The 27,895-nt window shown below is 44.0% G+C and overlaps 1 protein-coding gene across 2 annotated transcripts in view; it reads left to right on the top strand.

The window, feature by feature from the left end:
• The first annotated feature begins 7,097 nt into the window (after positions 1-7,097).
• dnaaf11 (dynein axonemal assembly factor 11) overlaps positions 7,098-27,895 on the top strand; it is a 60,454-nt gene continuing 39,656 nt past the window's right edge. For both annotated transcript variants that reach the window (XM_067979767.1, XM_067979768.1), the window contains exons 1-3: positions 7,098-7,196; positions 8,239-8,406; positions 20,065-20,142. In XM_067979767.1, the coding sequence (XP_067835868.1) occupies positions 7,118-7,196; positions 8,239-8,406; positions 20,065-20,142 (325 nt within the window). In that variant the 5' untranslated portion in view covers positions 7,098-7,117. The remainder of the gene's footprint in view (positions 7,197-8,238; positions 8,407-20,064; positions 20,143-27,895) is intronic.

The following is a 27,895-nucleotide window of genomic DNA, read 5'->3' as shown; positions in this document are numbered from 1 at the left end:
CAAATTACACAGACAAAGAGAGAAAGAGACCCGAAAGGCAGAGAGAGAGAGAAGGTCCAGTTGTATTAAAAACAGATAACTTTTTTTTCCTGCTGGTGGGGTTACGTGTCGCGTGACATGAACCCAAGATCCCGGTTGAGGCCGTCCTCATGGGTGCGGAACTTGGCTATCAATTTCTGCTCGACGATTTTGCGTTGTTGTGTGTCTCGAAGGCCGCCTTGGAGAATGCTTACCCGAAGATCGGTGGCTGAATGTCCTTGACTGCTAAAGTGTTCCCCGACTGGGAGGGAACCCTCCTGTCTGGTGATTGTTGTGCGGTGTCCGTTCATCCGTTGTCGCAGTGTCTGCATGGTCTCGCCAATGTACCATGCTCCGGGGCATCCTTTCCTGCAACGTATGAGGTAGACAACGTTGGCCGAGTCACAGGAGTATGAACCATGCACCTGGTGGGTGGTGTCCTCTCGTGTGATTATGGTATCTGTTTCGATGATCTGGCATGTCTTGCAGAGGTTGCCGTGGCAGGGTTGTGTGGTGTCGTGGACGCTGTTCTCCTGAAAGCTGGGTAATTTGCTGCGAACGATGGTCTGTTTGAGGTTGGGTGGCTGTTTGAAGGCGAGTAGTGGAGGCATGGGGATGGCCTTAGCGAGGTGTTCGTCGTCATCGATGACATGTTGAAGGCTGCGGAGAACATGGCGTAGTTTCTCCGCTCCTGGGAAGTACTGGACGACGAAGGGTACTCTGTTGGTTGTGTCCCGTGTTTGTCTTCTGAGGAGGTCTATGCGATTCTTCGCTGTGGCCTGTCGGAACTGCCGATCAACAAGTCGAGCGTTATATCCCGTTCTTACGAGGGCGTCTTTCAGCGTCTGTAGGTGTCCATTGCGTTCCTCCTCGTCTGAGTAGATCCTGTGTATTCGCAGGGCTTGTCCATAGGGGATGGCCTCTTTGACGTGGTTAGGGTGGAAGCTGGAAAAGTGGAGCATTGTGTGGTTGTCCGTGGGCTTGCAGTAGAGTGAGGTGCTGAGGTGCCCGTCTTTGATGGAGATTTGTGTGTCCAAGAAAGAAACCGATTCTGAGGAGTAGTCCATGGTGAGTTTGATGGTGGGATGGAACTTGTTGATGTTATCGTGTAGTCTCGTCAGTGATTCTTCGCCGTGGGTCCATAGGAAGAAAATGTCGTCGATGTATCTGGTGTATAGCGTTGGTTGGAGGTCCTGTGCAGTGAAGAAGTCGTGCTTGAACTTGTGCATGAAAATGTTGGCGTATTGGGGTGCTAATTTGGTCCCCAGAGCTGTTCCGTGTATTTGGGTAAAGAACTGTTTGTCGAAGGTGAAGACATTGTGATCCAGGATGAAGCGGATGAGTTGTAGGATGGCATCTGGAGGTTGGCTGTTGTTGGTGTTGAGTACTGAGGCTGTTGCACCGATGCCGTCATCGTGGGGGATACTGGTGTAGAGTGCCGAGACGTCCATCGTGGTGAGAAGTGTTCCTGGTTCAACTGGTCCGTGGGTGCTGAGTTTTTGTAGGAAGTCTGTAGTGTCGCGACAGAAGCTGGGGGTTCCCTGTACGATGGGTTTCAGGATGCCCTCGACGTATCCAGAGAGGTTCTCACACAGGGTTCCGTTGCCTGATACGATAGGACGTCCGGGTGTGTTGGCTTTTTGTATCTTTGGGAGGCAGTAGAAGTTTCCCACGCGGGGAGTACGTGGGATGAGAGCACGTAGGATGCTTTGAAGGTCTGGACCGAAGGTCTTTGCAGCAAATTACCCAGCTTTCAGGAGAACAGCGTCCACGACACCACACAACCCTGCCACGGCAACCTCTGCAAGACATGCCAGATCATCGACACAGATACCACCATCACACGAGAGGACACCACCTACCAGGTACGTGGTTCATACTCCTGTGACTCGGCCAACGTTGTCTACCTCATACGTTGCAGGAAAGGATGCCCCGGAGCATGGTACATTGGCGAGACCATGCAGACACTGCGACAACGGATGAACGGACACCGCGCAACAATCGCCAGACAGGAGGGTTCCCTCCCAGTCGGGGAACACTTTAGCAGTCAAGGACATTCAGCCACCGATCTTCGGGTAAGCATTCTCCAAGGCGGCCTTCGAGACACACGACAACGCAAAATCGTCGAGCAGAAATTGATAGCCAAGTTCCGCACCCATGAGGACAGCCTCAACCGGGATCTTGGGTTCATGTCACGCGACACGTAACCCCACCAGCAGGAAAAAAAAGTTATCTGTTTTTAATACAACTGGACATTCTCTCTCTCTCTCTCTCTCTGCCTTTCGGGTCTCTTTCTCTCTTTGTCTGTGTAATTTGACCCATTGTGTATTCAGTATACTGGGACCTACTGTTTTCCATGGCTAACCTGTCTGAACACCAACGACACCTTTGATTGGTGTGATCGTGTCCCAGCCTAATATAAGATATGCGATTTGAGAACCTCTCATTCACTCACTCACCTGACGAAGGAGATAATCTCCGAAAGCTTGTGATTTTCAAATAAAACTGTTGGACCATAACTTGGTGTTGTAAGATTCCTTACATCAGTCCACATACATGCTATTAAAGAGAAACAATCACCTCAGAACCCCTGGCTGAAACAGCTGATCTGCTGGTGGGGTATTAGAATTTTAAAAGGTCAGCACTGCCAGATTTCTCAGCAGGAACATAGTGGGCTGACATGTGGCTTCCACTCCCAGCAGCTCTGCCCCCTCCTCGAATCAGGACCTGTGGTACATTCCTGAAGGAGATCCCAATTGGAGGGGGAGAGCAGCATTGCTGGGAATAAAATCCACATACCAGACTTCTGCATTACTGCTGGGAAAGCCAGTAGTGCCATTTGCATTTTTAAGATTCCACCAGTAGGTCAGCTATTATGCTGCCAGTTTTTCAGAAGTAAGCAATTTTCATTACAGCTGCTCGCCTCACTTCCGTTATGGTGGGATTGGGAATAGGAAGGGAGCCAGCTAATCTTGGGAGCAACTGACTGACTGGGCTTACAAAGATGGAAGGCTGCCGACCAGCAGATTCTCAGAACCAGCCCCAAACATATGGCAGCATCTCGAGCATAATGTCCCAGATGCAGTGGCCACAGTGCTGCTGCCTCTAATCTGTCCATCCACCTGAGTCCTGATGCTGTTGCCTCTAATCTGCTCAGATGAGTCCCTGGATGAGTCCCAATGCTGCTGCTTTTCCCTGCCCATAGTTGCAAAGGCAATCAGGAAGCGTAAAAGCAGAAGACTAAGAAAGAGGAAAATGGAAAGAAGTAACAGAAAAGAACAGAAATGAGGGAGGAGAGAGAGAAAGTAGAAAGAGAAGCGAGCAAAGACTTAGAAGTGAAGAAAAAGGCAGACAGGCAGAAGTGAAGGAGATAAAGTTTAGGAGAGATGGACAGACATGAAGGACCAAGGCTGAAGTGAAGGGGAGAGATAAATAGACAGACAGACACAAATGGAGGAGGTGTAAATAGCATGATCCAAGGATCCTAATAAATGCAAAATAGACTGGGAGCTGCACATAATATTTAATCATTGTTTCACTTGACTCAAAATGCAATCTATGGGGGGAAACAGTGCAGTGTGACCTGAGTAGGTTAGGGGAGGAGATAGTGGCCCAAAAATTACTCACCTGTGAATGCTGTTCCTTAATGACGTCCTCTGTCTCTGCCGGCGAATTGAAGCAGCAAGTTCACATGTGGAATAAATCCCGGAAATCGTGAACTTGTTCCTATTGGTTCACCGGTGATTTAACAGCTGTGAATTAAAGGGGAATTGCATGTCTTAATCATAGAAATCACTGAAAAATCGTAAACTTGCCCATCTGTGCAGCTGGAATGTAACTATTTACGCCACCAAAAGGTACACTGAAAAATACCAGGTCCACACTACTTTTTAAAAGCGCAGTGACTCTTAATGACTGCATAACAACTAAAAATTAAATTAAAAAAATGTGGAGTCTCATATGACTCCTTTTTGTAATAATTTTTGGTTATGAACATTTTTTTTTTAAATTAAAAAAAAGTTAAATTTTTTTTTTACTTTTCACTTCTGTCTCTTTAATTTATTTCATTTACTTCTTTGGCTTTTAATTTAAAAAATTAATTTTTTTATTTACAACTTGCAGAATATTACTTTAAATGAATGAACACTGCTTGCCTGCTTGTGGGGTGATTTCTCTTCTTGACAGATTTTGTGGCGTGTCTTCCTTTCTCACAGACATATCCCATGCAAATCAACCCACGCTGGTCAGAGGCTGGGTTGGTGTCTTACATTTTTTGAAAACTTACAAATCATGCAAGTCTATGCCCTGGAGTCCGCAGTGAGTAAATTCATACATTTAATCCTCAGTTTGGGTTCAGCCAGGACCACACGGCTCCAGACCTCATTGCAGCCTTGGTCCAAACATGGACAAAGGAGCTGAATTCCAGAGGTGAGGTGAGAGTGACTGCCCTTGACATCAAGGCAGCATTTGACCGAGTGTGGCACCAAGGAGCCCCAGTAAAATTGAAGTCATTGGGAATCAGAGGGAAACTCTCCAGTGGCTGGAGTCATACCTAGCACAAAGGAAGATGGTAGCGGTTGTTGGAGGCCAATCATCTCAGCCCCAGGACATTGCTGCAGGAGTTCCTCAGGGCAGTGTCCTAGGCCCAACCATCTTCAGCTGCTTCATCAATGACCTTCCCTCCATCATAAGGTCAGAAATGGGGATGTTCGCTGACGATTGCACAGTGTTCAGTTCCATTCACAACCCCTCAAATAATGAAGCAGTCCGTGCCCGCATGCAGCAAGACCTGGACAACATCCAGGCTTGGGCTGATAAGTGGCAAGTAACATTTGCGCCAGACAAGTGCCAGGCAATGACCGTCTCCAACAAGAGAGAGTATAACCACCTCCCCTTGACATTCAATGGCATTACCATCGCCGAATCCCCCACCATCAACATCCTGGGGGTCACCATTGACCAGAAACTTAACTGGACCAGAAACTTAACTGGACCAGCCACATAAATACTGTGGCTACAAGAGCAGGTCAGAGTCTGGGTATTCTGCGGCGAATGACTCACCTCCTAACCCCCCAAAGCCTTTCCACCGTCTACAAGGCACAAGTCAGGAGTGTGATGAAATACTCTCCACTTGCCTGGATGAGTGCAGCTCCAACAACGCTCAAGAAGCTCAACACCATCCAGGACAAAGCAGCCCGCTTGATTGGCACCCCATCCACCACCCTAAACATTCACTCCCTTCACCACCGACGCACCTTGGCTGCAGTGTGTACCATCTACAGGATGCACTGCAGCATCTCACCAAGGCTTCTTTGACTGCACCTCCCAAGCCACCTAGAAGGACAAGAGCAGCAGGCACAGGGGAACAACACCCCACCTGCACATTCCCCTCCAAGTCACACACCATCACGACTTGGAAATATATCGCCGTTCCTTCATCGTCGCCGGATCAAAATCCTGGAACTCCCTTCCTAACAGCACTGTGGGAGAACCTTCACCACACGGACTGCAGCGGTTCAAGAAGGCGTCTCACCACCAACTTCTCAAGGGCAATTAGGGATGGGCAATAAATGCTGGCTTCACCAGCGACGCCCACATCCCATGAACGAATAAAAAAAAGGAGCTGCTGCCACGCTGCTGTGAGCAAGTTCCGGCTCAGTATTTGTATGAAAGGGTGGACAGTTGAACGGAGTACATGTGTCTCAATGAACTAGGTCCAAAGGGAGTAAAGTGCCTTTGTGAACTAGGGGCAGGGTAGTTGGATGTGGGACAGTGACTGTTCAGGCAACTTTTGGAGATGTGATGATCTGGTTGGTCAGTTGAAAATCCAAAAGTCACTTACGTTTTTAATCTTTACAAAAGAAAAAAAACCTATCAATTATGAAGTATAAAGTACTTAAAATAAATCAAAATGCATAATTTTAATATAAAAAAATCAACATTTTCCAGGAGAGCATGTCCCTGGATAACTGTAGAAATGCAGCACCAATTTTGTACCTTTAACACTTAGATTTCCTCCTTCCGGCTTTCATGTACTGTACTTATGCTTTGTTTCCCTCCTTCAATACAAATAAAGGAAAAAAGACCTTTCACAATTGCACAGCATCCCAAAACATTTCACAACTAATTAATTAATTTGAAAAGTAGTTACTGGTTTGTCGTCAAAAGGCGTGAAGAAACATCCCTATAGTTACAAAGCCCATACAAAGCCAACAAAGCTTGTTTTCAAGTGTAGTAGGCTTATAATCAGAACCATTTTTGACTTGTCAGCATTTTGGGAGGATGTGTCAGATTTTGCTAATTTTCTGGCTTTACATGTATGCAACCATTTGTACATATGAGGCAATCAGACGTGGCTGAATTTTTACTTTAAACATAGATATAATTAATCATGTTTATTTTGCATAGATATAATTCACCTACTGCATTTTAAAATACTTGGGGAACCCTAATAGAGATATTCAAAATAATGAGGGATTTTGATGGAGCAAATAAGGAGAAACTGTTTCCTCTGGCAAATGGGTCGGTAACCAGAGGTCATAGATTCAAAATAATTGGCAAAAGAACGAGGGAGGAAATGAGTAGTTGGATGTGGGACAGTGACTGTTCAGGTAACTTTTGGGGATGTGATGGTCACACAGATTTTTCACAGAGTGTTGTTAAGATCTGGAACTCACCACCTGAAAGGGTGGTGGAATCAGATTCCATTGGAACTAGGCAATTAGACATGTAGTTGAAGAGCACCAATTTGGAGAGTTATGGGGAAAAAGCTGGGGTGTGGGACTCACGACGGGCCGAATGGCCTCCTTCTGTGCTGCAAGATTGAATGATTCTATCACTGTGGTGCACACAGAGAAAATATTTCAAAACTCCTTTTTGAAGATAACATTTATCAAGGGTGCAATTCACAAATGGAACCCATAGTCGGTTCATTTAATAAGAAATAGTACACTGAAGGCTGGTTTATCGTCCATGAAAAGCATTGAACAAATAACCTCTTCAAGATCCTCAGTGTGAGTGTTTCGAAAGTCGTTTTGGTGCAGCGGGTTCTCCTGTTATTGTACGGGCCGTCGGTGGAGGAGCGAGGATCGCGGTCTCCATGGTTACAGCCCGCGGTCTCCATGGTTACAGCCGCGCTTCCAGCTGTACTCGCAGGGATTTCAGGAAGATGGTGCGAAGTGAGTCGAGCTTGAAACAGGGTGGCAGCGGCGGCCGGGCCTCTCCCCTCCCCTCGGCTCGGCCCGGCCGGCCGGGACCCGGTGTCCAACACTAAGAAAACCCGGCGGCCTCGCCAAACCGGGTGCCATGGACAGACCGAGCCCCTCGGGGTAGGTGCGGCAGAGCGTCGCTCACTCCCAAGCAGCGTGTCCGCCGGGCCTCCTCTCAGACCCGCCTGGCCGGTTGCAGCAGCTCCGCTCCCGAGGTAAGGCGGTTGGGTGGCACTGAGCGTAGAGCTCCTGGGCCGCGCCGTCGAGTGGTTGGTCACCGCTCGGTGCAGCGATCGCTGCGCCTGAGGCCGGCAATCGGCAGGAGGGAGGGAGCCGCCGCGCAGAGCTCTGGTAAACCCCCGAACACCTGTTATATCGATGATGTGGAGATGCCGGTGATGGACTGGGGTTGACAATTGTAAACAATTTTACAACACCAAGTTATAGTCCAGCAATTTTATTTTAAATTCACAAGCTTTCGGAGGCTACCTCCTTCCTCAGGTCCACATCGTTCACCTGAGGAAGGAGGTAGCCTCCGAAAGCTTGTGAATTTAAAATAAAATTGCTGGACTATAACTTGCTGTTATATCGAGACATTGGTGGGTTAGCAGGCGAGGGATTGTTGTTTGGGTTGGGGCAGACCAGAAAAAAGGGAAAGAAAATGGCACTATAACAAATCACGTAGTCTGTCTGAGGACAGTAAAGTCACTGTCAATCTTTCGATATCGATGTCCAGTAACAACATATTCTGAATAAATCGATCTCACGAAGTCCATGTTATAACTTGAGTGATGTCTGAAATCTCATCATCAGGTTCAAATGATGGTTACATGTTGCTTGAGCTTTCTTTCTCAGTTCAGAATGTCATGTAAACCAGATTTAGTTTTCTTTACTGAAGTATCGCAGTTTTGTTTTCTAGAGTAATGATTGTTTTAAAAAATACCAGAAGGGAATCCTTTTTTTTTGCAGTTCCATGCAGCCCAGTTACCTCACTGATTTTGCTGTCTTACAGTTACTGAAAGTTTGATAAGGCAACGAGCAGAACATAATAACTGTGAGATATTTTCACTGGAAGAAATTTCATTGCATCAGCAAGAAATAGAGAGAATTGAACACATTGACAAATGGTGCAGAGATCTGAAAATTGTCTACTTTCAAAATAATTTGATTCCTAAGATTGGTAAGTCCAGTCAGATTTGCTGAGAATGCACATTAGTTCTATTCACAACTTTTTATTTTTCAATGTTAATGTCAATAGTATACTTGCCAGATACAAGGGAGTTCAACGATCATTTTAAATTAAGATGATTCAATAACTGCAGTCTTCTTCTGGAAAGTATCATAGTATAGTACAGCACAGAAAAAGGCCATTCAACCCATCGTGCCTCTGCCGGCTCTTTGAAAGAGCTATCCAATTAGTCCCACTACCCTGCTTTTTCCCCATAGCCCTGTAATTTTTTTCCCTTCAAGTAATTATCCAATTCCCTTTTGAAAGTTACTATTGAATCTGTTTCCACCACCTTTTCAGGCAATGCATTTCAGATCATAACAAATCGCTGCATCAAAAAATGTTTTCTCATGTCGCCTCTGGTTCTTTTGCCAATCACCTTAAATTTAAGTCCTCTGGTTACCGACCCTTCTCCCACTGGAAACAGTTTCTCTTTATTTACTCTGTCAAAACCATTCATGATTTTGAACACCTCTATCCAATCTCCTCTTAACCTTCTCTGTTCTAAGGAGAACAACCCCAACTTCTCCAACTGATGTCCCTCATCCCTGGCACCATTCTAGTAAAGAACAGAGTTATTTAAATAGAGGATGCAAGTTTTCAAAAGTATACTATTGGATAAACAATCCATGTTTGAGTATCTCGAGAAATTATTAAGTGATGGCTGCGACACAAATGTTTTATTTAAAACACCTGCTTTCTGCCACGTTTTTATTTGACAATACATGGTTTGGTTTCGATATTTAAGCAATTCTTAGTCTGTTTCTCACCATGTTTAGTGTACTATGTAAATATGACGAACCTGCAGTGTTGTAAAATCATAGGAAGATATGCACAAATGTTCAGGGCCTTCATTCTTAATTCAACTTTGGTAATTGGATAAAATGGCTAGGTCAGGGGTAAGTTTTTTGTGGATTGGGTGGTAATGGCAGTTTGGAAAGAGAGAGGGACAATACGTGAGGAAAGGGAATCACTGACAATGTCAGCTCGCATGTGGGCCAAGAAGGGAAGTTATGTGGTCCAAGAAGGGAAGTTATGTGGTCAGGAGGGGTTCAAGGGAATTTGATGAGGTTGGAAAAGGTAGGGGGAGATGGGGAGAAACTGTAAAATCATGAGTGTTCATGGCTAGAGTGGGTTGGAGACTGGTAGGAAGCCAAGGGTTGGTGGTGAGAGAAAGATGAGGAAGTGGTACAGATGGTCTCAACCATGGGAATGAAGAAATCCGTGAGCCCCTCTCAATTTGATGTTTGAGATAGTGTGGGAGAGAGATGTTAGGAGTCTGTTGGTCATGTTGTGCGGGGCAGGGGCGGGAATGGAAGGTTGTCCATAGAAACATAGAAAAGGCAAACCTAGCCCAGTCAACCCTGCAAAGTCCTCCTCACTAATATCTGGGGACTTATGCCAAAATTGGGAGAGCTGTCCCACAGACCAGTCAAGCAACAGCCTGACATAGCCATACTCACAGAATCATACCTTTCAGCCAACATCCCAGACTCTTTCATCACCACCCCACCAACAGGACAGACCGACCAGAGGTGGTCGTTCAGTGATATACAGTCAGGAGGGAGTGACCCTGGGAGTCCTCAACATTGACTCTGGACCCCATGAAATCTCATGGCATCAGGTCAAACATGGGCAAGGGAACGTCCTGCTGATTACCACCTACCGCCCTCCCTCAGCTGATGAATCAGTCCTCCTCCATGTTGAACATCACTTGGAGGAAACACTGAGGTAGCAAGGGCACAGAATGTACTTTGGGTGGGGGACTTCAATGTCCATCACCAAGAGTGGCTCGGTAGGACCACTACTGACTGAGCTGGCCGAGTCCTGAAGGACATAGCTGCCAGACTGGGCCTGCGGCAGGTGGTGAGCGAACCAACACGAGGGAAAAACTTACTTGACCTCATCCTCACCGATCTACCTGTCGCAAATGCATCTGTCCATTACATTATTGGTAGGAGTGACCACCGCACAGTCCTCGTGAAGACGAAGCCCCGTCTTCGCACTGAAGACACCATCCAATGTGTTGTGTGGCACTGCCACTGTGCTAAATGGGATAGAATCAGAACAGATCTAGCAGCTCTAAACTGGGCATCCATGAGGCGCTGTGGGCCATCAGCAGCAGCAGAATTGTATTCCAGCACAATTTGTAACCTCATGGCCCGGCATATTCCTCGCTCTACCATTACCAAAAAGCCAGGGGAACAACCCTGGTTCAATGAGGGGTGCAGAAGAACATGCCAGGAGCAGCACCAGGCGTACATAAAAATGAGGTGCCAACCTGGTGAAGCTACAACTCAGGACGACATGCACGCTAAACAGCGGAAGCAACATGCTATGGACAGAGCTAAGCGATTCCACAACCAACGGATCAGATCTAAGCTCTGCAGCCCTGCCACATCCAGTCGTGAATAGTGGTGGACAATTAAATAACTAACAGGAGGAGGAGGATCTGTAAACATCCCCATCCTCAATGATGGCGGAGTCCAGCACGTGAGTGCAAAAGACAATGCTGAAGCGTTTGCAATCATCTTCATCCAGAAGTGCAAAGTGGATGATCCATCTTGGCCTCCTCCCGATATCCCCACCATCACAGAAGCCAGTCTTCAGCCAATTCGATTCACTCCACGTGATATTAAAAAACGGATGAGTGCACTGGATACAGCAAAGGCTATGGGCCCCAACAACATCCCGGCTGTAGCGCTGAAGACTTGTGTTCCAGAACTAGCCGCGCCTCTAGCTAAACTGTTCCAGTACAGCTACAACACTGGCATCTACCCGACAATGTGGAAAATTGCCCAGGTATGTCCTGTCCACAAAAAGCAGGACAAATCCAATCTGGCCAATTACTGCCCCTTCAGTCTACTTTCAATCATCAGCAAAGTGATGGAAGGTGTCGTCGACAGTGCTATCAAGCGTCACTTACTCACCAATAACCTGCTCACCGATGCTCGTTTGGGTTCTGCCAGGACCATTCGGCTCCAGACCTCATTACAGCCTTAGTCCAAACATGGACAAAAGAGCTGAATTCCAGAGGTGAGGTGAGAGTGACTGCCCTTGACATCAAGGCATCATTTGACCGAGTGTGGCACCAAGGAGCCCCAGTAAAATTGAAATCAATGGGAATCAGGGGGGAAACTCTCCAGTGGCTGGAGTCATACCTAGCACAAAGGAAGATGGTAGTGGTTGTTGGAGGCCAATCATCTCAGCCCCAGGACATTGCTGCAGGAGTTCCTCAGGGCAGTGTCCTAGGCCCAACCATCTTCAGCTGCTTCATCAATGACCTTCCCTCCATCATAAGGTCAGAAATGGGGATGTTTGCTGATGATTGCACAGTGTGCAGTTCCATTCGCAACCCCTCAAATAATGAAGCAGTCCAAGCCCGCATGCAGCAAGACCTGGACAACATCCAGGCTTGGGCTGATAAGTGGCAAGTAACACTCGCGCCAGACAAGTGCCAGGCAATAACCATCTCCAACAAGAGAGAGTCTAACCACCTCCCTTTGACGTTCAACGGCATTACCATCACCGAATCCCCCACCATCAACATCCTGGGGCTCACCATTGACCAGAAACCTAACTGGACCAGCCATATAAATACTTTGGCTACAAGAGCAGGTCAGAGGCTGGGTTTTCTGTGGCAAGTGACTCACCTTCTGACTCCCCAAAGCCTTTCCACTATCTATAAGGCACAAGACAGGAGTGTGATGGAATACTCTCCACTTGCCTGGATGAGTGCAGCTCCAACAACACTCAAGAAGCTCAACACCATCCAGGACAAAGCAGCCCGCTTGATTGGCACCCCATCCACCACCCTAAACATTCACTCCCTTCACCACCGGCACACCTTGGCTGCAGTGTGTACCATCCACAGGATGCACTGCAGCAACTCGCCAAGGCTTCTTCGACAGCACCTCCCAAACCCGCGACCTCTACCACCTAGATGGACAAGGGCAGCAGGCACATGGGAATACCACCACCGGCATGTTCCCCTCCAAGTCACACACCACCCCGACTTGGAAATATATCGCTGTTCCTTCATCGTCGCTGGGTCAATATCCTGGAATTACCTACCTAACAGCACTGTGGGAGAACCTTCACCACACGGAATGCAGCGGTTCGAGAAGGCAGCTCACCACCACCTTCTCAAGTGCAATTAGGGATGGGCATTAAATGCTGGCCTCGCCAGCGACGCCCACATCCCATGAACGAATAAAAAAAAAACTCTCTGCTAGGGGAAACAGGTAATCCCTGTCTTCTCTGTCTGGGCCCTTCATAATGTGTCCTTTTCCTTGCCCTTCAGGCTGAGCCTGAATTTTTAAAAAAATAATTCTCGGGCTATGAACATTTATTGCCCATCGCTAGTTGCCCTGAAAAGGTGGTTGTAACTGAGTAGCATGCTAGGCCACATCAGATGGCAGAAAAGGGTCAGGCACATTGGTGTGGGACTATCACATATTGGTCAGATTGGGTAAGGATTGCAGGTCTCCTTCCTTAAAGGACACTAGTGAACCAAATGTTTTTTTTCATGACTATCCAACGGTTTCATGATTACTATTACTGATACCAACTTTTTATTTTCATATTTTTAACATTGAATTCAAATTCTCAAACTGCCACGGAGGGATTTGAACTCCTATTCTCTGGATTATTAGTCCAGGCAGTTTTGGTGAGGAGAGCAAGGCTGGTACCACTTGATATGGCCGAGCCACATCTGACAATTAATGGCTGGGCCAGTTGTGCACCAAGTATGTATAAGTTTGCGTCTTGCTGACTTGAGGGTATGAGGATGGGAGCTGTACCAGAGGAATGACAGGTGGGAGTGATTGATTTGCTGGGAGCAAGGGCATCAAATACAGAAGTAAGGGAGAATGTTTGCAGGTATTTCATGGCAGAAATGTTGTGATGGTGGTGGACTGGAGGAAAGGGGGTTGGAGGATGAATTTGTGAGGAGGCTGAGAGAGTTCTTTAAACGGGAAGGTTGTGAAAATAGGAAATTGGAGGAGGATAACGATGATGTGGGAGGTAAGGGAGATGAGAAAGTAATCAGAAATAGAATTGTCAGTGATTGAAACCTCAAATGCAGAGAAGCCAGAGAAATGACCTGGTTGAGGAGGTGGCTTAGAAAATGAGTGTGAGAGTTTATACAAATGGTAAGGTTGCGAGAGAAAAGGAGGGCAATGAAGTTGGTGGAGAAGGCACAAAAGGAGTTAACTTGTCGGTTGAAATCACTAAGGAGGAGGTGGAGTGGAGTGGAGTGGGGTTGGGGGGGGAAGGAAACAAAAACGAAGTGTACTGCCTTGCTGGCATTTGGTGGCGGTCTTGCATACGACTGTTTTTCTGATCCAAGATTGGGATCTTATGATGCAGGTCTCATTTCACGTAGTGCAAAGTGGCACATAAAATGGTGTACCAGCAGTATGTTCCACGCTTCATTTTGGGAAAGCATTATTTTGCCCACATACATAAAATATCCCATTACATTTAAATATGCAGGCATGTAAAGGCCTGTCCTTTATATGAGGGAACAAAAAGGCCTCGAATATCATCCATTATACTTTGACAGGATCGTGTCAATATCAATATGTCATTGCTGTGTAAAGAGATTTTTACATTCTTAGTGATTGGAGACATAGTATAAAAGGCTGTGTATCATACCACCTATGGCAGTCTGACGTGCGAGAGGGATGAATGATTTCATGAATTAAATGATAAAAATAATGCAAAAAGTAAGTTGTCATATAAATTAATGTCCTGGATAATCACATTTATTTAAGTTACCTGAGATTCTTTAAAGAAGGGGGAGGGTGGTTTAAACACTTTTTATACAACTGTGGGTGAGAGTTCAATTGGTGATTATATCATACATGTCACCCACCTGTCAGTGTTGCAAGCTGACAGTATTTCTATTCTGCATTAGTTTGTTTGTGATTCGCAAGAAAAATCAACTTTTTCCATTGAAATCAGTGGCTGTCAGTATCAACCAATCAGATCTTTTAGAAATAAAGAACTTGCATTTATATAGCACCTTTCACAACCTCAGGACTTCCCAAAGTGCTTAACACCCGTGAAGTACTTTTTTGAAGTGTAGTTATTGTTGCAATGTGTGAAACACGGCATCCAATATGCACACAGCAAAGTCCCACAAACATAAATAAAATAAATGACGAGATCAACTGTTTATAGGAATTGGTTGAGGAATAAATATTGGTCAGGACAACAGGAGAACTCCCCTGCTCTTCTTCAAATAGTGGCATCCACCCAAGAGGGCAGTCGGGGCTTCTGTTTAACATATAGGGTACGGTAGCATAGTGGTTATGTTACTGGGCTAGTAATCCAGAGGCCTGGACTAAAATCCAGAGTCATGAGTTCAAATCCCGCCACGGCAGCTGGTGAATTTAAATTCAATTAATTAAAATTCAATTAATTAAATAAAAAATCTGGAATTAAAATACTAGTATCAGTAATGATGGCCATGAAACTACCGGATTGTCGTAAAAACCCATCTGGTTCATTAATGTCCTTTAGGGAAGGAAGCCTGCCGCCCTTACCCGGTCTGGCCTATATGTGACTCCAGACCCACAGCAATGTGGTTGATTCTTAATTGCCCTCTGAAATGGCCTAGCAAGCCACTCAGTTGTAAAATCTCGCTACGAAAAGTCAAGAAGGCGGCTCACCACCACCTGATTCTCAAGGGCAATTAGGGATGGGCAATAAATGCCGGCCTTGCCAGCGACGCCCACATCCCGTGAACGAATAAAAAAATATATAATCTGAAAGATGGCACCTCTGTCATTGCACCATCCCCTCAGTACTGCACTCAAGTGCAAACTTAGATTATGTGCTCAAGTCCTGGGGTGGAGCTTGAACCCACAGCCTTCTGACTCAGGCGAGAGTGCTACTGCTGAGCCAAGACTGACAGGTGGAACTGGAGGCTGTTAGAATCAATTCCTGTGCCAAACACAGCTTGCTACTTTTAAAGGTGTTTGTTATGACATGAAGTAACACTTAACTGAAAATCTCACACCGGGGACTTGCAATGTTGTCAACTTTGACAAAAATATGTCTATGTGCTGTAAGTGTTAGCCATGGCTCATTGGTAGCACTCTTGTCTCTAAATCAGAAAGTTGTGGATTCAAGCCCCATTCCAGAGACTTGAGCATGTAATTTAGGCCCTCACTCCTTCAGTACTGTACTGTCGGAAGTTCCAGATATAAAATATCCCATCGCATTATTTGAAGAGCAGGGGAATTATCCCGGTATCCTGGCAAATATTTATCCCTCAATCACCACCTGAAAACAGATTATCTGATCATTAATCTTTAGTTCTGAAATTGGCTGACACATCTCCCTACATTACAACAATCACTACCCTTCAAAAGTAATTAATTGCCTGTGAAAGGCACCATATAAATGCAAATTCTTTATTTTTTCTTTCTAGACGTGAACCATAGAAGTGCATAATCTAGCTTTCATTTTCTCATGCTGAGTCATTGTTGGCATAAAATATAAAATTTATTTATATATCATAAAAAAGTCCCTTTCTCTTCACCCACTTTTGGTGTCTTAGGCTGATTTTCAAATGGAGGACATAAGTCAGGGAGCAATGATTTTAAAAACCCATTAAGTGGTACAGATTGCATCACTCAAGAGTCTGTATGCATTTGAAATGCCGTATTCTCAGTTTGAAAATAGAACTTCACAAGTGAGGTAATATAGTAATACTGTTGAGGCAAATTATATGTTTATTGTAAAGATTTAATTACTAGTGGAGATATTAGTATGCAGAGCAATCGACATTTTATCAGTGATTTGAGAAAAAAATCTGCCAGTAATTTATCGGAGGATTAACCCTGTAACCTTAATATGTATTTCAAAATTAATTCTCAGTGTTCCAATGAAGAAGGTATGCCATGATCGTTTGGTTGGAAAAAAATGTTAGTACAGTAAGTGACTGCTTAAATGGACAGAAAAGAACAGTAATAAACATCTACAACCACATTATCCTGAATGTGTCTGACCTTAGAAGATAAACAAGCCAGGCCTGGTTAATACTTAGCTGGGATTCTAACTGGTAATACGAGGTGCCGTAGGCTTTTCTTGCCACGTTTACAATTTATTTTGAGCAGTTTCTTTCTTGGTACACCATTCAAGCTTGCCGACTGAGTTGATTTTTTTGATAGTTTCTATTCTAGAATTTGTAATTTTTTTTCATTGGCTTATTTATTTTATTTAGTCCATAAATTATGTTTATACCACTAATGTGTAGGTTTAGGATTACGTAGATGGCTATTGCTTTCTTTCCTGCTCATCACACCAACAAAACATTCAATTTGATTTCTGAAATCTTTGGATTTTTGTCTCTGAAGAAGGACATAAACTAAAGGAGTTTCATTCATTTAATTTTTGTACAAATAGTTTTTTTGTTAATTTATGCTCTACCATTTGATGTCATTTTTTACCACTAGAGGGTGATCATGTCCTTTACTCATTACTTTTTCCTAGTTTCTATTGCACATTTCATTTTCGTCAAACTGCTTAGAGCTGTGATAAGTTACAAATGATGGCCTTGGTTTTAAATGAGTAACGTGTTTAGTTGGTGTGGACTAGCATTGCTAAAATTATGATATATATAGTTTTTCAGAACATGAAGGTACATTATGATAATGGAAAAGTTTGACAAACTTTTTTTATATTTGGGGAAGGAGAAGAATCAGAAAATCCATGTCATTTTTGTTGCAATTACATAATGGGCTGGATGTTCCTCTGAATTACCACCCATTTTCTGGCAGTTTTGGGACCGAAAATGAGGCAGCAATGCCAGCTACCGAAAAATTACCAATCTAAAATTGTACCAGAATTATCCTCCCAAAAACATCACCAGTCCCCTTTAAGGCCCCCTGGGAGCCCACCTCACCAAATTTAAATGGGGTCATGTGGGCGTAGTTAAACCATTTTCTCCAACTTCCAACCCAAACCTGCCACAAACGATTATCTCCACTATAGAAGTGATGGTATGAGCACCACAAAGATATCCCTGAGGAAGATACAGCATTGAGGAGGCAATTTTGTTTCCTGCAACTGAAGGTTGGTGTTACTTTGCTTGTATATCAAACTGTTTGACACTTCAGAGGTTTTGTCAGGATGCTTGCTGCTTTTGTATTTAGCTCTGCATAAAGTACAGTTTTGGACTGGGAGCATGGATTTCCTGATGAGAATTCCTCAATTCTTATGTTATGAAGAGGAGGAGGATGAAGTTATGAAAGAGGTTAGATTGCCGGAAACTATGCGGCACTCCGTTCCATTTAACAACCCCCTCAATTTTACAAATGGGAAAGGATTTAATTCCATTAATGTTCAGCTAGCGTGCGATGCCAACGACTTTATCCTGCATGTGAATGCTGGTACCCAGAAAGTTGCCATGATGCTTTCATCATGTGCCAATCCACCTCACCAGCCTTGATGACTAAACCCATTCATTGACATGGTTGATTGATGATCAGGGCTATCCCCTGCAGTAAGGCTTCAGCAGACATAGGGGGGACAACAGATATAACGGGGCCCATGCAACATTCTATGATTCTAACTACAAGACGTGTCATTGAGCAGACTATAGGCATTCTGAAGTTTTGATTTAGGTACCTGGATAATTTGGTGGAGCCCTGCAATACACATTAGGCAGCAGCGCATAGCCAGAGTCTCCAGAATTATTGTAACATGTTGCGTACCAGTGTTAGATAGGGAATTCCAAGATTTTGACTCAGCAGCAATGAAGGAACAGTGATATATGCTCAAATCAGGATGGTGTATGACAATGGGGGGTGGGGGGGAATTAGAAGTGATGGATACCATGATCTTGCTGTTCTTGTCCCTCTTGGTGGTAGAAGTCACGGGACAGGGAGGTGTTGTCGAAGTAAGCTTGGTGAGTTGCTGTAGATTGTATGTACTGCAGCCACAGTGCATCAATAGTGAATGGTGGATGCATATTGAGTTCAGTCACCATAAGCCAGTGGCCCTAATTATCAGTTCAATGCTCAACAGGAAGCATCCCTTTTCTCTGTCCACTAACTCCTGCCCTAGCTCTTGTAGTTATTTTCTTTCATCATCAGCTGGAGACAAGAGTCTGCAGATTGACTGCATTTAGGTTTCTTGTATGGCAGCTTAATTCTTAACACTTAATGACACAGTAAAGATTATTCACAACAATCTCCTCAGTTTGATTGCTGTAAATAGATAATTTGTTAAATGTGTGCAATATTTACATAGCATAAATTGTATGCAATTTGGATTTAAATCTGTATGTCATAGATGGAGATTTGTTGAATGTGGGTATCTCCTGACCTGGGTCATCAGCATGAAGACAATGCCTCTCCTCCCATGTGCACAGTCTTCTTTGTGAAAATGACAACTGTTTTGAACACTGCTGTATTCAAATCAAAAAGTAACAAAGGTGTGGACTAAAAATACAAAATAAGTTTTGATCAAAATAATCAGCCTCTAAATATTTTGTCCTTTGCATTTAATTTAGAAAGTTACAAAATTCTAAATGAACCTTCGGAAGGACATATTGGCCTTGGAGGGAGTGCAGCGTAGGTTTACTAGAATGATACCCGGACTTCAAGGGTTAAGTTATGAGGAGAGATTACACAAATTGGGGTTGTATTCTCTGGAGTTTCGAAGGTTAAAGGGTGATCTGATCGAAGTTTATAAGATATTAAGGGGAACAGATAGGGTGGATAGAGAGAAACTATTTCCACTGGTTGGGGATTCTAGAAGTAGGGGGCACAGTCTAAAAATTAGAGCCAGACCTTTCAGGAGCGAGATTAGAAAACATTTCTACACACAAAGGGTTGTAGAAGTTTGGAACTCTCTTCCGCAAACGGCAACTGATACTAGCTCAATTGCTAAATTTAAATGTGAGATAGATAGCTTTTTGGCAACCAAAGGTATTAAGGGATATGGGCCAAAAGCGGGTATGTGGAGTTAGATCACAGATCAGCCATGATCTTATCAAATGGCGGAGCAGGCATGAGGGGCTGAATGGCCTACTCCTGTTCCTATGTTCCTATCACACTGTCATGTGACAACATGCATCCAATCACAACCAAGAACAAGTACAATTTGCGGATATATCACAGAGAATTGGTATCCGAAAGAAGGTGGTTAGCTTGCCTCACGTGATAGTGTTTAGCTCCCAAACACTTCCACTATTTTTTTTTATTCATTCACGGCTTATGGGCATCACTGGCAAGGCCAGCATTTATCGCCCATCCCTAATTGCCCTTGAGAAGGTGGTGATGAGCCGTCTTCTTGAACCGCTGTAGTCCGTGTAGTGAAGGTTCTCCCACAGCGCTGTTAGGTAGGGAGTTCCAGGATTTTGACCCAGCGACGGTGAAGGAATGTTGATATATTTCCAAGTCAGGATGATGTGTGACTTGGAGTGGATTGTAGTGTACACTAGGCATATTTTAAGTGACTGTTTTAACCTTTGGGAGCACTGAAAACTGACATTGTCATTTGTAAAATCCTGGTAGAATCATTCCGTTTGAAGTTTAATTGTTGGCTGAGTTGACTATCTTATTTTATGAGGAGGTTTTATTTGTTTTACAGAAAATGTTGGCAGACTGAAAAAACTAGAATACCTTAATCTGGCTTTGAACAACATTGAGTGCATAGAAAATTTAGACGGTAAGTTGATCATAAACTACATTCATGTACTTATCATTGTATATCTGAAAATCTAAACATAACGACAGTTTTTTTTATTTTCCCTCCCAATCTGTGCCAAATCAGGGACCAGACCCATTCCCATCTGAATGCTGTGGTCCTGAATTCCATTCCCTCCAACTTTCTCTGATGCACAGCAGACCTGGCTGTTTTCCTTCCACACTTTGGACATCATGATCACCCACCCATTCTCATCCCTGTAGTCTCCCGAGTGACAAGGTGAACAATGCAAGAAATAGTAAATGTTGCAAAGATAAAGAGCAGAGATAGAAATAGAAGAGGAAGTGAAAAGAAAATTGAAAAAAGAGAAAGTAATAAAAGGAGTGGCGGATTTCCAAATGCAGAGAGAGAAATGGAATTGAAAGAAAAGAGTGAAAGAGAAACAAGTGAAGGTGGAAAGAGATTTTTTTGCAGACTTACCAGTAAACAGGTAGTAAGAAGAGGGGTGGGGATGATTAGGGATCATAAAGGAGATCTGCTCATGGAGGCAGTGGGCATAGCTGAGGTACTAAATGAGCACGTTGCATTGGTCTTTACCAAGGAAGAAGATGCTGCCAGAGTCTCAGTAAAGGAAGATATAGTTAAGGTACTGGATGGGCTAAAAATTGAGAAAGAAGAGGTACTAGAGAGGCTAGCTGTACTTAAAAGAGATAAGTCACCTGGTCCGGATGGGATACACCCTAGGATGCTGAGGGAAGTAAGGGGGGAAATTGCGGAGGTACTGGCCATAATCTTCCAGACATCCTTAGGTACGGGGGTGGTGCCAGAGGACTGGAGAATTGCAAATGTTACACCCTTGTTCAAAAAAAGGTGTAAAGATAAACTCAGCAATTATAGGCCAGTCAATTTGACCTCGGTGGTGGGGAAACTTTTGGAAACGGTAATCCGGGACAGAATTAATAGTCACATGGACTGATTAGTGTGGATTGATTAGGAAAAGCCAGCACGGATTTGTTAAAGGCAAATTGTGTTTAATCAACTTGATAGAGTTTTTTGATGAGGTAACAGAGAGGGTAGATGCAATTGATGTGGTGTATATGGATTTTTAAAAAGCGGTTGATAAAGTGCCACAAGGTAGGCTTGCTATTAAGATTGTGGCCCATGGAATAAAGGGGGCAATAGCAACATGGATACAGAATTGGCTAAATGACAGGGAACAGAGAGTAGTGGTGAGCGGTTGTTTTTCGGACTGAAGGAAGGTGTACAGTGGTGTACCCCAGGGGTCTGTGCTGGGACAACTGCTTTTCTTGATATATATTAATGACTTGGACTTGGGAGTACAGGGCACAATTTCAAAATTTGCAGATGACACAAAACTTGGAAGGGTAATAAACAGTGAATAGGATAGCGATAGACTTCAAGAGGATATAGACGCTCTTGGTGGCATGGGCGGACACATGGCAGATGACGTTTATCGCGGAAAAATGCGAAGTGATGCATTTCGGTAGGAAAAATGAGGAGAGGCAATATAAACTAGAGGGCACAATTCTAAAAGGAGTGGACGAACAGAGGAATTTGGGGGTGTATGTGCATAAATTGTTGAAGGTGGCAGGGCAGGTTGAGAAAGTGGTTAAAAAAGCAGACAGAGTCCTGGGCTTTATAAATAGAGGCATAGAGTACAAAAGCAAGGAAGTCATGATGAACCTTTATAAAACACTGGTTTGGCCACAACTGGAGTATTGTGTCCAGTTCTGGGCACCGCACCTTAGGAAGGATATGAAGGCCTTAGAGACTGTGCGGAGGAGATTTACTAGAATGATTCCAGGGATGAGGGACTTAAATTACAGGGATAGACTGCAGAAGCTGGGATTGTTCTCCTTGGAACAGAGAATGTTGAGAGAAGATTTGATGGAGGTATTCAAAATCATGAAGGGTCTAGACAGAGTGGATGGAGAGAAACTGTTCCCATTGGCAGAAGGGTCAAGAACCAGAGGGCATAGATTTAAGGTGATTGGCAAAAGAATCAAAGGTGATATGAGGAAAAACTTTTTTACACAGCGAGTGGTTAGGATCTGGAATGCACTGCCCAAGGGAGTGGTGGAGGCAGATTCAATCATGGCCTTCAAAAGGGAACTGGATAATTACTTGAAATGAAAAAATTTGCAGGGCTAGGGGATAGGGCAGGGTAGTGAGAATAGCTGGATTGCTCATACATAGAGCCGGCGCGGACTTGATAGGTCGAATGGCCTCCTTCCGTGCTGAAACCTTCTATGATTCTATGATTTATGAGTACCGGTATCAAAATCCAAAGGGATGCAAGAGGCTATGGGAATTTTTTTGGAGGCCTATCCAAAACATTTTGAAATATTGGAAACTGTCTAGTTTGAAAACCATGGTAGTTTGAGAACCAACAACTGTACACAGAAACATAAATAGAAACATAGAAATTAGGAGCAGGAGTAGGCCATTCAGCCCTTCGAGCCTGCTCCGCCATTCAATATGATCATGGCTGATCCTCTATCTCAATACCATATTCCTGCTCTCTCCCCATACCCCTTGATGCCTTTTGTGTATAGAAATCTATCTAGCTCCTTCTTAAATATATTCAGTGACTTGGCCTCCACAGCCTTCTGTGGTAGAGAATTCCACAGGTTCACCACCCTCTGAGGGAAGAAATTTCTCCTCAATTCAGTCCTAAATGTCCTACCCCGTATCCTGAGACTGTGACCCCTCGTTCTGGACCCCCGGCCAGGGGAAACACCCTCTCTGCATCCAGTCTGTCTAGCCTTGTCAGAATTTTATATGCTTAACTGAGATCCCCTCATTCTTCTAAACTCAAGTAAATACAGGCCGAGTCGACCCAATCTCTCCTCATACGACAGTCCTGCCATTCCAGGGATCAGTCTGGTGAACCTTCGCTGCACTCCCTCTATGGCAAGTATATCCTTTCTTAGGTAAGGAGACCAAAACTGCACACAATACTCCAGGTGTGGTCTCACCAAGGCCCTGTATAACTGCAGTAAGACATCCTTGCTCCTGTACTCAAATCCTCTTGCAATGAAGGCCAACACACCATTTGCCTTCCTAACTGCTTGCTGCACCTGCATGTTTGCTTTCAGTGACTGATGTACAAGGATACCCAGGTCCCTTTGTACATCAACATTTCCCAATCTATCACCATTTAAATAATACTTTGCCTTTCTGTTTTTCCTTCCGAAGTGGATAACTTCACATTTATCCATATTATATTCCATCTGCCATGTATTTGCCCACTCACTCAACTTGTCTAAATTGCATCCTCCTCACAACTCACAATCCCACCTAGTTTTGTGTCATCAGCAAACTTGGAAATATTACATTTGGTTCCCTCATCCAAATCATTGATATATATTGTGAATAGCTGGGGCCCAAGCACTGATTCATGCGGTACCTCACTAGTCAGTGCCTGCCACCCCGAAAAAGACCTCTCTGTTTCCTGTCTGTTAACCAATTTTCAATCCATGCCAGTATATTACCACTAATCCCATGTGCTTTAATTTTGCACACTAACCTCTTATGTGGGACTTTATCAAAGGCCTTCTGAAAATCCAAATAAACAATATCCACTGGTTCTCCCTTATCTATTCTGCCAGTTACAAAAAACTCCATTAGGTTTATCAAAACATGATTTCTATTTCATAAATCCATGTTGTCTTTGTCTAATCCCATTGATATTTTCTAGTGTCCTGTTATCACATCCTTTATAATAGACTCTAACATTTTCCCTACTACTGATGTTAGGCTAACCCATCTGCAGATTCCTGTTATCTCTCTCGCTCCTTTTTTATATAGTGGGGTTACATTTGTCACCCTCCAATCTGCAGGAACTGTTCCATAATCTATAGAATTTTGGAAGATGACAAGTAATGCATCCACTATTTCCATGGCTACCTCTTTTAGTACGCTGGGATGCAGATTATCAGGCCCTGTAGATTTATCGATTTTCAGTCCCGTTAATTTCTCCAGCATTATTTTTTTACTAATACTAATTTCCTTTAATTCCCCCTCCTCACTAGTCCCTTGGTTCCCTAGAATTTCTGGGAAGTTATTTGTGTCCTCTTCCATGAAGACAGAACCAAAGTATTTGTTTAATTGCTCAGCCATTTCCTTGTTCCCCATTATAAATTCTCCTGTTTCTGACTGTAAGGGACCTACATTTGTCTTCACTAATCTTTTTCTTTTTACATACTTGTAGAAGCTTTTACAGTCCACTTTTATGTTCCTTGCAAGTTTACTTTCATACTCTATTTTTCTCCTCTTAATCAATCTCTTGGTCCTTTTTTGCTGAATTCTAAACTGCTCCCAATCCTCAGGCTTGCTACTTTTTCTGGCAACTTTATATGACTCCTCTTTGGATCTAATACTATCCTTAATTTCTTTTGTTAGCCATGGTTGAGCTGCTTTTCCTTTTGTGTTTTTGCGCCAGAAAGGAATGTATAATTGTTGCAATTCATGCATTCGTTCCTTAAATGTTAGCCACCATCATGCCTTTTAATGAAGCTTCCCAATCTACCATAGCCAACTCACTCCTCATACCTTCGTAGTTTTCTTTGTTTAGATTTAGGACCCTAGTTTTGGATTGGACTACTTCACTTTCCATCTTAATGAAGAATTCTATCATGTTATGGTCACTCTTCCCTAAAGGACCCCGCACAACAAAATTATTAATTAACCCCATCTCATTGTATAATACCCAGTCTAGGATAGCCTGTTCCCTGCTTGGCACCTCAACGTAAAACCATCTTGTACACACTCCGGGAATTCATCCTCCACAGTATTATTGCTAATTTGGTTTGGCCAGTCTATATGTAGATTAAAGTCACCCATGATTACTGTAGTACCCTTGTTGCATGCATCTCTAATTTCCTGTTTGATGCCATTCCCTACATTACCGCTATTGTTTGGAGGCCTATAGACAACTCCCACCAGTGTTTTCTGCCCCATGGTGCTTCTTAACTCCACCCAGACTGATACTACTTCTCGATTTTCTGAGCCATTATCCTTTCTCACTATTGCTCTAATTTCATCCTTTACTAACAACGCCACCCCACTTCCTTTTCCTTTTTGCTTGTCCTTCCTAAATATCGAATACCCTTGGATATTCAGCTTCCAGCCCTGGTCACCCTGCAACCATGTCTCTGTAATTTGCGCTGTTAACTCCGTCTACCTTATTACGAATGCTTTGTGCATTGAGATACAGTGCCTTTAGATTTGTCTTCTTAACATTTTTAGACATCTTAACATTTTTTTTGTACTATGGCCCTATTTGTCTTATTACCATTTTTTCTTACCCGGACCCTATTTGTTCATGCACTCTTTTGTTTGTACGCTCTGTCCCTTCCTGACACAATCTGGTTATCCTTACCCCAATCACTTTCCTGCACTGCTTCTTTGTCTTTTTTCTTTAGCATTCTGGATTTCTCTCCACTGGGACCCTCCCCCCCCCCCCCCCCACTTATTTAGTTTAAAGCCATTATCTACCTCCCTAGTTATTCAATTCACTAGAACTCTGGTCCCAGCATGGTTCAGGTGTAGTCCATCCCAACGGAATAACTCTCTCTTTCCCCAGTACTGGTGCCAGTGCCCCACGAATCAAAACCCACTTCTCCCACATCAATCTTTGAACCATGCATTCATCTTCCTGATCCTATTTACCCTATGCCAATTTGCTTGTGGCTCAGGTAAGAATCCAGAGATTATTACCTTTGTGATTCTGCTTTTTAATTTAGTCCCTAGCTGCTCAAACTCTCTCAGCAGAACCTTTTTCTTAGTCCTACCTATGTCGTTGTTACCTACGTGGACCACGACAACTGGATTCTCCCCCTCCACTCCAAGTTCCTCTCCAGCCCAGAGGAGATGTCCTTAACCCTGGCACCAGGTAGGCAACATAGCCTTCGAGACTCATGCTCCTGGCTGCAGAGAACGTGTGCATATAATTGGATGTCGGTCTCAATTAATACACTTTTAACATTATTTCAGCAGAATTATTTCCTGGGAAATAAGTAGAAGAGAAAGATGCTGCTTGGCAGTGGGGGAGGGAGAGGGCGGAAGGGGAGAAGGGGAAGAGTGAGAGAGAACTAGTTGAGCATGGGGGAGGGAGACACTCTGTTGGGGTAGTAGGTAGAGAGCAGGATATACTCTGTTAACTTGGGGGAGATGAAGCGAGAGACGTTTTTGAGTGACTGGAATGACCCTGTAGAATTGCTGGCTCTATTGGAAGTGTAGGTTCAGTTGCTATTGTAGCTTCATGTGTCCATGTTATAAAACACTTACCACGATTAACGCTACAAATAGAGCCAATAGATTCCATTATGTATATAAACATTATCTGTGTATACTTCCCTCTGGTATATCTATTAGAAGAGTTGTTTTTGTCAACATTTATAATTCAAAAACCCTGCTATGCTTCCACAACCTGTCAACCAACTAATCTTCCTCCTTTCTGCCTCTTTGCTGCAAGGATGTTACTTCAGTTGCTTCAAGGCCTCCTCGGGCCCTGGTCAGTTACATTTTTCATGGGCTGCTTCATGGTTTCTCCATTCCCACAGCCTTAAGCTATCTAAAGTTGTTCACTGGTCTGGTCTCTGGACTCGGACCTGCTTCATGGCCTCCCGCTTACTCTATCTCTGTCTGCATTGTCCTGCTGTTTGCTCATCAGGCTTCTTGCCTCGTGCCTTCACTTCCGATTCCAAGTCTGTCGTTTGTGGCTTCCCCATTCTAATTCACCATGGCCCTGCAACGAGCTGCTTCCTTTTCATTAGTTTCCCAGTACCAAGAACTAGCAGTTTGTTTTTCTAGAGTGCTTACAGTGCTGTATTCTGTTTATAGCACTGAGCTTTAAAATAAAATTCCCAGTTCCCAGTGTTGGGAAATTGATGAAGAAGAAGTAGCTCGTTGGGGGAGAAGTGAGATGAGGCTTTCCCATTAGGTTGGTGAGGGAGAGGGAAATAAGGAAATTTGGGGTTTGAGACAAAGCTGGTGTGGAAATAAGACAATAGGGGTTTGGATTAGGTTGGTGAATAGGAGTGTTAGAGTTTTGGATCAGGCTGGTGGTAGGGAGCAGATGAGGGCTGAAGGGATGGGGGCTCATCAGAGATGGGAATGGGGTTAGGGAATACCATGAAATATCCACTGTCTCAATTTTTGCATCACATTTTTATGTCAACATTTTTATAATGGAAAAAATTAATCTGCTGTAGGTCATGCTGTAGGTGCAGGCCTCTCGCCACTGGTTGGTGCTATGGTACATATTTCACCTGATTTTAAGGTGTTTTAAAAACTTTTTAAATGCAATTTTGGGGGTTTTCAACTGATAAATGGATCATCTGGCACCCCCTTGCCTATTTGTAGGCCTCCTCTTACACACCGGATCGATCTGATTTTGGGCCTCGGACCATGGCCTACCCACTGCCACTCAACCGATTTGTTTTCCTCAGTAGTTCAGTGGCTTGGCTCGAGCCGAGCACTGAGGTCTACTTGCCTGACCTATTTCTGGCTACTGGGTTGCCATTGTGGGCGTCTCCTGCCCATGTTTCATATCCTAGTCAGTATAGCTGTCTGACCTCAAGCCTACCACCTCAGGCCTCATAATACCATCCTCCCCACCCCCCCAACAATGACCCATGACTTCGGGACTCCTGACTCTGTGACTCTTGACTTCCCTACTTATTTGCATCTCTCCCTATCCCTGGGAGCTTTCCTCCCAACTCTTTGTGGCACCACTGAATTGTTAAAC

The sequence above is a fragment of the Heptranchias perlo genome, chromosome 3, assembly GCF_035084215.1.
Source record: "Heptranchias perlo isolate sHepPer1 chromosome 3, sHepPer1.hap1, whole genome shotgun sequence".
Lineage (NCBI taxonomy): Eukaryota > Metazoa > Chordata > Chondrichthyes > Hexanchiformes > Hexanchidae > Heptranchias > Heptranchias perlo.
This window is presented reverse-complemented; position numbering and strand designations above follow the sequence as displayed.